Here is an 11730-nt window from a genome sequence, read left to right on the forward strand (position 1 = left end):
GGGATCTCATATATGCAAAGATAAGGTAAGGAAGAAAGGAGACTTAGGAAGCAAAGAAAATGAAGTATTTCTATTATGTGGCAGAATGATCTGACAAGGGACCTCCAGCCTCCCAAAGAATTATGTAGTGACTTTCATGCCTCTTAGAATCAGTCATTAGAGAACAGTCCCAAGGAACATAAATAATCTTTGCATGGTGTGATTTGTCTAGGGAAGTGTTTCAAAACTAACAAATCGTCTTTCTGCTGAGTTGCTATTCAGGTTGCCCCTGCCTTACCTTGCTTCCTTGTCAAGCCCTTATCATGGATTAGACCCTTAAAGTTTGGATTTTGCATTTCCTTTGGTTGACAGGGTTCGTGATCTTGGCCTTACTCTTGCTCTATAAGTGCAACACTTTGGAGACCCACTTATATCCTATTTACCTACTGACCTCAGCTGGTACCCTATTGTTTACAACCCTTCTCCAGGAAACTGACATCTGGAAGAAACTCCACCCTACTACAAGGCATGAGTGAAAGCAATATTCCTGGAATGCATCATCTAGCATATTTGCAAAGCCGTACTTAAGACTTATATATAAAAAAGAAAACAATAATTCTCAAAATCCCACCTGTTAAAGTAACTTTATTTCTTTATTTATTTGTTTATTTACTTTGAGATAGAGTTTCACTATGTTGCCCTGAGAATGACTACTTCATTCTCTTACCATAAAGCCTTGCTGATCAACAAGTAGAACGCAGATACTGTAAAGCTTTTTGTGAATTTTAAAATGCAAAATAAAGCAACCATGTCTGAATAAAAACACACACACACACAAGTACTCTGAGGCCATGTTCAAACTCAATAGATAAGTGTATCATAAGTTATGATGAAGTGTCTGGGCCAGGGCAAGGGCACTAGGTGTGACAAAAATATTCTGAGGACTGAGGTTTTCCAGCCTGTTCTGAAGAGGTAGGAGGCCTGGGGCAGAGAGTGGAACAGAATATGGGCTCAGACAACTCATATAATTCATAGAACACTAATTTTCAAACACTTTCATTCTCCCCACCACCCCCCCAGAATTAGCCAAAGAAGAAGCAAATACTCTACTAATGCAAGGTGCAACAATCTTACCTCTCCAGGTTTTTTTTTTTTGGTTGTTTATTTTGTTTTTTTCTTGGTAGTTTTTGGCCGGGGCTGGGTTTGAAACCACAACCTCTGACTTGTGAGGCCAACGCCCTACACCTTTGAGCCACAGGCACGGCCCCCACTTTTCTATTTTGAGACAGAGTCTCACTTTCTCACCCTCGAGTGCCTTGACATCATAGCTCACAGCTACCTCAAATTCTTGGGCTCAAACAATCCTCTTGCCTCAGCCTCCTGGGTAACTTGGACTGCAGGCGCCTGCCACTATGCCCAGCTGGTTTTTCTATTTTTAGTAGAGAAAGGTCTTGCTCTTGCTCACGTTGGTCTTGAAATATTGAGCTCAAACAATCCACCTACCTTGGCCTCCCAGAGTGCTGGAATTACAGGTGTGAGCCACTATGCCAGGCCTAGCAACCTTAAATCTTGAGCTCAAGCTATCCTCTTGCTTCAGCCTCCCAAGGAGCAGAGACTACAGATACCCACCTCAACATCTGGCTATCTTTAGAGATGGGGGTCTTGCTCTTGCTCAGGCTGGTCTCAAATCCTGAGCTCAGGCAATCTACCCACCTCGGTGTCCCAGAGTGCTAGGATTACAGGCATGAGCCAATGCACCCAGCCTCTCCAGGAGTTTAGAAAAGCATCTAGCTGAGTCAGATGTTTTCATGAGTACCAATTATACCAAGTAACTCTAAGCTTATTTCCCTAGAACACAGAGAGCTGCTGCTAGTCCATAAAGCACCTTTGTGTGATTTAGAAAAAGACACTCTTACAATACTGCCTCAGACAGTGATGAACAGAACATGGGTGGGACATCAGCTCCCTTTCATTTCTCTAATTCAGGTGCCTTTGTGTGGTGAACAACAGGACAGCTGTGAGACTCATGATGCTAAACTGGTTTAATTTGGGTGGGGGGTCAAATTCTCATACCTCAACACTGATTTTAAAAACCAAGAGGACTGGCTCGGTGCCTGTAGCTCAGCAGCTAAGGCGCCAGCCACATACAGCAGAGCTGGCGAGTCGGATTCAAGCCCAGGCCTGCCAAACAACAATGACAACTACAATCAAAAAACAGCTGAGCATTGTGGTGAGAGGCCTGGAGTCCCAGCTTCTTGAGAGGCTGAGGCCAGAGAATCGCTGAAGCCCAAAAGTTGGAGGTTGTTGTGAGCTGTGACGCCACGCCCTCTAGCCAGGGCAACTCAATGAGACACTGCCTCAAAACAAAACAAAACGCTTCCTGAAACCGGGTGCTTTGTGAGGTCATCGTGCGCGCCGGAAGTGCCTGTTGCCTGGGATAGCCTTGGGCAGTGGCCGACCAGTCTCTGGGCGGCCTGGAGTCATGGATTCCGGGCGGCCTGGACTCATCAAGGCTTATAGAAGAGATGAAATGTGGTCGGAGGGACGATTTGACTATGAAATCTCTCCTTTCAAGAGAACCAGTCAGTCTTTCCATCAGTCTCAGCGTACGAAGTCCAGGCGTGCTGATGTCTCCTACAAACGGCAGCATGAAAGAAAGCCACAAACAGATAAGGAGAGGCCTCTACGATCTTTGAAAACATCAAGAGATACTTCACCCTGGTTTTATTCCGCAGTTTCGTCATCCGAGGTGTTAGCCAAACCTCGTAGGCTAACTGAAAAAGAACTTGCTGAGGCTGCAAGAAAGTGGGCTGCTGAAAAGCGAGAGAAGTCAGATGACAGTAACTTGCCTGAAATTTATGAGTATGAAGCGGAATCCACGGCACCACCGTTCATTTACCAGCCACAAGAACCTGAGGCCAATGCAGCATATGGCATAGAGTTCTATGAAGACGCGCTAACCCGTCGCTCTAAAGCAATAGCATTAAAAGCCAAAGAGATTGAACAGGCTTACCGACAAGACTGTGAAACTTTCTGGAGGGTAGTGAAAATGCTGATTGAAAAAGATCCTTCATTAGAAAAGCCTATACAGTTTGCGCTGAGGCAGAATTTACATGAAATAGGTGAGCAACATTTTGAAGAACTGAACCATTTCATTGCAGAGTACGATACTTCAACTCAAGAATTTGGAGAGCCTTTTTAGATTTCTAGCTCAGGCAAAAAGTTTCTAGATTTTGTTTTCCCTCCCTGAATTGCATAAATTCTTAATATATGGATATTTTGTGATGAAGAAAAATAAGTTTATGATGGCTGACCATACTTCCAGTATCAAATAAATGTCTAAAATTGTCTAAAATACTTTCATTAGAATTTTTTCTACATATACAGCGTCTTAATTCATACTCACCTTTTTTTGCCCCCTAAAATGCTGGTCAATTAATTTTTCAAGCTTTGAAAAAGCAGTCATGAATAATAGCTTTCTGTGCCTACTCATGTTCTGTACTCTTCCAAGTATGTAATCATTTGGTCACAGGAGTGAAATTTACAGGCTAGAGATCATTCCACTTTAATATTAGTAGTTTGTTTGCATTTCATAGTGAATGATACCATGTGAAAAAGTGAGAATTCTGAGTTGTGATTTTATTGACTTGTTGCTTGGTTTTCTTAGGGTTTGTAACTTTTATGTGTTAAAGTACTATCATCATAAACTGAATGCTTTAGGATCGTACAGAATGTTTGAGGATAAGTCTCATTCAGTAACAATATAGAGCACTTAAATCTCTGAAATACACCTCAGAATTAAAAGCCTTTTTTTCCAGGATTCAGCATCTTCTATTAATCCTGAAACTTCTGACTCTTTCACTGATGTGGGAGACTTAAATAATATTATTTAATAAAATTAAAAGAAGGGGTAATTTGGATGGAGATTAGGGATATCTTAAAGTTGAGATTTCTGACCAAAAGAGAAAAATTTAGAAGTTTATTTTTTTGTAGGCCCAGTAGTGGGGTGGAGTTGTGTTTTTTTCATAGGCCCATACTCTTCACCACAAGAAATGTGAATAACATGTCCATGATTACACTATGTATAGATTATTTCCTTTTTAATCTCAGTAGTTTAGTGAGTTCTTTGTTCTGCCCCTTAGAGGTCCTTGGCCTTTCAGAAGTTTTCTTCAAAGAAACAAAGCAGCAGGTAGTATGCCCAACTCAACGACCCCTTTCCAAGAAGTCTATGTCAGCAGTCCTTCATGAGTGACCCATCCAAATCAGGGGTTAGTTGAGAATCTAAGTGGGACAATTAGGATGCTCCATTTGTTTCCTGAGCACTTCAGCAGCCCAGTGGCATTGCGCCAAAATACACAGTTATGTGGCATCACTTAGTGAGGAAACCTTAAAAAATGTTTCTTATTGATACCCAATTTCATTACCCTCCCATCGTCTTTTCATTTTCTAGTCTCTTCTTCCTCAAATTCTGGTGTTATTTTTAGTGCCCCCCTACTGATAACATCTAAAGAGCTACATAGAAATTATATGAAAAATGGAAATAGCAGTATGAATACTTTTAACAGATCCCATAACAGGTGCCTTAAAGTATGTATTATGCTGTCCACAGACCTAAAAACATTGAAGGCAACAATTATTTGGTAAAATTTCCTAAATGAGACTACATTGAATCTTTACTTTTGCCAGTTAGATGTTAGCTTACCTAACCTTAAGCCAAGCTAAGACCCAAATATCAATCTCAGTATTCTTCCTTAATGGCAGTGATTTTCATTATCCACTTTGGATAAACTAAGAAAGTAGTGATCTTGTTTTTCCTCTTTTCCCACCAATGCTTTTCTTTTCCTCAAATATTATAGCCCCAAGATTCATTATTTTTAGTCAAGATGTCACAAGTTTAAAAATAAAACTTAAACCACCAAAGGCAAAGCAGTTGTTCACTTTGTTAAAATTCATTAAGTTAGATAAGTCTTACTAACAGATGTGTTTAAATGTGAGTTCAACAGATAATTTCTTCGTCTCCCTATCCCCCAAATTACATTTAGCATTTAAAGCTGTTTATAGCTTGCTATGAGCACTATTCTGTTAGGCTTGCCACTTTTAAACTGTTTAGAGTTGTTTTTAAGCTCTTTAAAGTCTGATTTTAAAATAGATAATTCTGGTGTGTACCAGAATGTGTATTTTACAAAATGTTCTTGACTAAAGAGATTTGTTTGTAAATTATCCATTGTTTTTTTTAATATGCCCAATAGATGTGATAAAATTTTCATTGTCTTACCATAAATGCTTGCTGATCAACAAGGCAAACGCAGATACTGTAAAGTGTTTTGTGAATTTTAAAATGCAAAATGGAGCAACGGTGTCTGAATAAAAAAAAAAAAAAAAACAAGTATTCTGAGGCCATTTTCATGCTCAATAGATAAGTGTACCATAAGCCATGATGAAGTGTCTGAGCCAGGGGAATGGCACTAGGTGTGACAAAAATATGCTGAGGATTGGAGGTTTTCCAGCCTGTTCTGAAGAGGTAGGAGGCTGGGGGCAGAGGTTGGCACAAAATATGGGCTCAGACAACTCATATAATTCATAGAACACTAACTTTCAAATACTTTCATTCTTCCCCCCTACCCCTGAAATTAGCCAGAGAAGAAGCAAATACTCTACTAATGCAAGGTGCAACAATCTTACCACTCCAGGTTTCTTTTTTCTTTTCTTTTTTTTTTTGGCAGTTTTTGGCTGGGGCTGTGTTTGAACCTACCACCTCAGACAAATAGGAACAGCGCCCTACCAGTTTGAGCCAGAGACACTACCCTCTTTTTTTTTTTTTTCCTGAGACAGAGTCTCATTTTATCACCCTCGAGTGCCTTGCCATCATAGCTCACAGCAACCTCAAATTCTTGAGCTCAAAGGATCCTCTTCCCTCAGCCTCTTGAGTAACTTGGACTGCAGGCGCCCACCACTATGCCCTGTTTGTTTTTTTATTTTTAGTAGAGAAAGGTCTTGCTCACGTTGGTCTCAAACTCCTGAGCTTAAACAATCCATCCACCTTGGCCTCCCAGAGTGGTGGGATTACAGGTGTGAGCCACTGTGCCAAGCCTAGCAAACTTAAACTCTTGAGTTCAAGTGATCCTCTTGCTTCAGCCTCCCAAGGAGCAGGGGCTACAGATGCCCACCTCAACGTCTGGCTATTTTTAGAGATGGGGATCTTGCTCTTGCTCAGGCTGGTCTCAAGCTCCTGAGTTCAGGCAATCTACCCACCTCGGCCTCCCAGCGCACTAGGATTACAGTCATAAGCCACTGTACCCAGCCTCTCCAGGAGTTTAGAAAAGCATCTAGCTGAGCTAGATGTTTTCATGAGTGTTATGCAAAACTGTATCTTGCTTAAATAAATTAAAATGTAGCAAATTGCTGGCAAGGCCTAGTGGCTCTTGCCTGTCATCCTAGCACTGTGAGAGGCCAAGTTGGGAGGCTTGCTTAAGCTCAGGTATTCAAGACCAGCCTGATAAACAGTGAAATTTCATCTCTAAAAGAAATAGCTGGGCGTTATGGTGGGTGCCTATAGTCCCAGCTATTTGGGAAGCTGAGGCAAGAGGATTGCATGAGCCCAAAAGTTTGAGGTTGCTGTGAGCTATGATGCACAGCGTTCTTTCCCAGGGTGACAGAGTGAGACTCTTGTCTCAAAAAAAAAAAAGATTCAGTGCTATAGAATGTAACCTGTGTACTTGTGTCCTCTTATACATTTAATCCTAATCCCCTAGGGCCAAGTATAATCACTCCTTGTGACAAAACTACAGAATGTTACCCTTGCTGGAGATTAATCAACGTAGGAATACCTGGTTTGAAATTTTAACTGTGTCATTTACTATGTGATCTTGATACTTTTACTTTAACCAACTGACCATTGGTCTCTTTACCAATAAAATGAATACGATAATAGCAGCTTTACACAATTATTGTGCAGCACACAATGGTTATTCAGCAAATGCCTGATAAACTGAACTGCTCAATGAATTTTACTTCCCTATCCCTAGTCCTTTTTGCTGACCATGTCATCTTAATAGAGAACCTCATTATGAACCTAAGTGATATTTACTCTAAACATTATGCACAACTGATTGGGTACATCTAGATGTTTGATAAGGCATAAGCGTCAAGAAGCCTCCTGAGAAATAAATCATCCAAGGTTAAAAGAATGTCATATAACTTGGCTCAAGGGCAGTTGGAGCTATGTAAGAAGGAGCTTGGCAAGATTATGAGTCCACCAGTATGTCTGTCACAGATACCATCTGGCCCAGATCCCTTGAACCCGTGCTGAAATCTTACAGCAAAGGCTCTCTAATAAAAGAACAAATGAAAATGAAAAGAAAATTTTTCCACCATGCTAGCAGCCTCAGTGCCAACAGCTTTGGCAGCATCCTGGGAGTTTGCACCACTAGCTCTTCCGGCATTGGAAGACAACATCTTCCTTATTGGGCTGGCACTGACAATATGTGTGTGGACACTGCAGGCCACCAGTTGTACCTTAGGAAGGCACCAGTAGAGGTCTGGCTTTTGATGGCTGTTGACCATGACAATATGCATTTCTGGGGCAAGCTCTAGAGATAGAGAAGAGAAATGGGTACCTGACTCCAGAGAACTTGTGAAATACCTTTGTAACAGAGGCAAAGGCCTGAAAAAGAGCAAATGTTTAATGAGCTATCTGTTTAAAACCCCCTCACACTCTTGGGGAATTAAAACCTGCATTGTTGCAGGCTAGTAATCAGACCTGCAGGGAGTGTTATTTTTTATGCCACAGGAGATGGCTGAACGTAATTGTCAGAGGTGGTGGAAAGGTCATTAGAATGTCTTCCCTGGAGATAGTACACTTAAACAGCAATAGCCTGAAGCTGAAAACTCCCTTCATAAGCTCTATACTTCTGTTTAAAGGGAGGATGATGGTACCATAATAAAAGAGTCTGACATCTTCATTTTCTGTCAAATTAATAAACTTCTCTCTCTTTATACCTCAATCTACTTGTTCTTGTTCAGTAGTGGGGACAAGTACCAAACTTTTGGTAACACAGACCCACACAGTCTTTGCTATATTTGGGAAGTTGTTCTTAAATTTGCTCAAGTATCAGAGTATTTGGATGTCATGGTACTCTAGAGGGACTATAAGAAGTGTCATTTTTTCATTTGATTCTAGCACTTAATTATGAGAAGAATGAAATTTGCAGTATCACATCCCCTGGCTTTGAGGGGCACTTATCTATGTAGCAAACACTCTACTAATTCCTTTATATTGGTGACCTTATTCAACTCTCACTATAACCCTGCCTAATATATACTAGGTAAAGATACAGGCTCAGAGAAGTTCAGAAACTTGCATAGGGGCACACAACCAGGAAGTGGCAGAAAACAGATATGCATCCTGGGCTTCAAGTTTATGATCTTAACTAGTACATCTACTGAACATTTTGTTGTTATTGTTGTTTAGCAGGCCCAGGCTGGGTTCAAACTCGCTGCCCCCAGTGCAAGTGGCTTGCGCTTTAACCATTGGGCTATAGATGCCCTGAACAATTTCTTTTTTTGAGACAGAGTCTCACTTTATTACCCTGCGTAGAGTGCCGTAGCATCACAGCTCACAGGAACCTCAAACTCTTGGGCTCATGTGATCCTCTTGCCTTAGGCTCCCATGTAGCTGAGACTACAGATGCCCCCCACAATGCCCAGTTAGAGTTTCCATTTTTTTTTCATTTTAATAACTGTATAATTAAATACTGTAAAAGATACAAAACAAAACATCAAATCAGGAGGACTGGGAAAGTTTTCATGAGGAAACATGATCTTTTCAAAGGTCGTTTAGCGGTAGATGTGATGTCAGTCTGCTGTGAAAAGACACTGGCCAGAGCATCATTCATCAATGTGGAAGATTCATAAGACATTGGGCTCTGAGTTTTTCCATTTTTAGTAGAGACGGGGTCTCGCTCTTGCTCTGGCTGGTCTCAAATGCCTGAGCTCAAGCAATTCACCTGCCTTGGCCTCCCATAGTGCTAGGATTTACATAGGCATGATCCAGCACTCCAAACCTACAGAACAATTTTTGATAATCAAAATATGACTATATATATTGGTAGTATTAAATAAAACCTCTAGAATATGGATTTGAGCATACACAAAATAAGCTGATGAATACATATTTCAGCTCTTTGCACACCATAGTAACAGTTTACTGTGTCTCCTTGGGCTTGTTTACAGTAATTAGCTGCACTTTCTTCTCCTCTGAGGTTCATTTAAAAGCATCAGTTGATATCAAATGGTATATTGTTTGCTATTAGCAGCTAATATAAGCAAGGAAAGAAAATTATTTTCTTATGGGTTCACTTTTGAATACTTCAAGACACTGTTCTTTGAAGAGTAAATTTATTTTAATCATTCTTTTCAAATTCCTTTCACAAAAATTGAGATCTTCACAATTTTAAAGAGCAGAGTGTTAGAGATGTTAACTAGAAGGTGTTTGAGACCTGTTTCTTTTCTTTCAACACACTTTCTTGGGCCAAAATGCTAGGACTTCTCAAGTAACAGAATAGTCCCCATTTTTGTTATCACTTTCTCATCACCATTCCTCAGAGGTTGAAGAGTTTCTCCTTTTATATATCAGTACTCCTCAGAATTGACCTTTAATCCTCAAACATGAAGGATTCACAGAGAGCCACAGTGAAAAATCTCAGGTTCCAAACCATATCCAGTTAACAAATGATAATTGCCCACATAAGTCTGGAGACAAACTTTACAGGGCTGTTTACAAGTTTGTCATCATTTTCCTTTACCTTTTTCATTTTATTTATTTTTATTTTTTTGAGACACAGTCTAACTCTGCCACCCTGGGCAAAGTACCATGGCAATATAGTTCACAGCAACACCAAACGCCTGAACTCAAGTTATCCTCTTGCCTCACCGTCCTGTGTAGCTGTCACTACACTCAGCTAGATTTTTCTGTTTTTAGTAGAGATTGGGGGGGGGGGGTCTCACTCCTGCTCAGGCTGGTCTTGAACTCCTGAACTCAAGCAATCTACCTGCCTCACCCTCCCAGAGTGCTGGCATTGCAGGTGTAAGCCACTGTATCCAGCCTGTCCCCATCTTAGTTTCAACCATCTTCACCCTCAAACCAGCTAGGGCAAATGCTAGACTTCTGTCAATTGTGAAAAAGTAGGTCCTTGTGACTGGCCTCCATGCACAAGTCTGGGATTCTAGAGCAATTAAGACGTATAAATTTCCCTGTCATACCAGCTGGATGCTCTCCAAATCTCATGAATATAACTTTAGCCTGGGCATTTGTCCTATGCCAGAATACATGAGCTGCTATCAAGTCTTGAGTCTAGTTTGTTCATAGTACGTCTTCTCCAGTCTGTTCTTTTCATCTCAGTTCTTTGTTTTTTGAGTTCTTTTTTAAGTCTTTGTTTTTAATTATTTGGGATATTTACTTAGGAGTGGAATTTCTGGGTCATATGGTAATTCTATGTTTCACTTTTGGGGAAACTATTAAACTGTTTTCCACATATACCATTTTGCATTTCCATCAGCAATGTATGAGAGTTACAATTTCTCCACATCCCCACCAACATTTGTTTCACTTATTTTCCCTTTTTTTATTATAGTCTTCTTAGTAGGGGTGAAGTGATACCTCATTGTGGTTTTGATTAGCATTTCCCTAGTGATTAATGATGTTGAACATGTTTTCATATGCTTGTTGCTTATTTATGTATCTTCTTTGGAAAAATATGTATTCAAGTCCTTTGCTCATTTTAAAATTGGGTTGTCTTCTTTCTGAGTTAAAAGAGTTCTTTATGTATCCTGTATATTAAACCCTATCAGATTTGTAAATATTTTCTTCCTTTCTTACAGCTATCTTTTAACTTTCCCAATAATATCCTTTGATGCATAAAAGTTTTTAATTTTGATGAAGTCAAATTTATTTTTTCTCTGTTGCTCTTTTTTTGGTCTCATATCTAAGAATCCATTACCAAATCCAAGGTCATGCAGACTTATCCCGTGTTTTCCTGTAAGAATTTTATGGTTATAGTGCCTACATTTTTTTTTATTGTTGGGGATTCATGGAGGGTACAAGAAAGCAGGATACACTGATTGCATTTTTTAGGTAAAGTACCTCTTATACTTGTGTCTTGCCCCCAAAAGGTGTGTCACACACCAAGATTCCCACCCCTCCCCCTTTCCTCTCTCTGCTCTTCCTTCTTCCACCACCACTCCTTCCCACTCTCTCCTATTCCTTTCCCCCACCCATCCTTCTTTCCCTCTCTGTTCACCCTTCCTCCACCCCCATCATGTACTAGGTCATTAATTGTCCTCATATCAAAATTGAGTACATAGGATTCATGCTTCTCCATTCTTCTGATGTTTTACTAAGAATAATGTGTTCCACTTCCATCCAGCTTAATACGAAGGATGTAAAGTCTCCATCATTTTAATGACTGAATACTATTCCATGGTATACATGTACCACAGCTTGTTAATCCATTCCTGGGTTGTTGGGCAGATAGGCTGTTTCCACATTTTGGGGATTGTAAATTGAGCTGCAATAAACAGTCTAGTGCAGGTGTCCTTCTGGTAAAAGGATTTTTTCCCTTCTGGGTAGATGCCCAGTAATAGGATTGCAGGATGAAATGGGAGGTCTAGCTTGAGTTCTTTGAGGGTCTCCATACTTCCTTCAAAAAAGGTTGTGTTAGTTTGCAGTCCCACCAGCAGTGTAAATGTATTCCT

General features: G+C 40.3%; 1 protein-coding gene across 1 annotated transcript; it reads left to right on the forward strand.

Annotated features, from left to right (window-relative positions):
* Nucleotides 1-703: 703 nt before the first annotated feature.
* Nucleotides 704-3181, forward strand: LOC128578527 (periphilin-1-like). Its single transcript, XM_053581209.1, has one exon. The coding sequence runs from the start codon at nucleotides 2462-2464 to the stop codon at nucleotides 3179-3181; it is 720 nt and encodes a 239-aa protein (XP_053437184.1). The 5' UTR covers nucleotides 704-2461.
* The last annotated feature ends 8549 nt before the right edge of the window (nucleotides 3182-11730 follow it).

Source organism: Nycticebus coucang, chromosome X, assembly GCF_027406575.1.
Source record: "Nycticebus coucang isolate mNycCou1 chromosome X, mNycCou1.pri, whole genome shotgun sequence".
Lineage (NCBI taxonomy): Eukaryota > Metazoa > Chordata > Mammalia > Primates > Lorisidae > Nycticebus > Nycticebus coucang.

What these genes read in the sequence shown, in the direction of transcription:
- LOC128578527 (XM_053581209.1), top strand. Translation starts at nt 2,462, where the DNA reads ATGGATTCCGGGCGGCCTGGACTCATCAAGGCTTATAGAAGAGATGAA.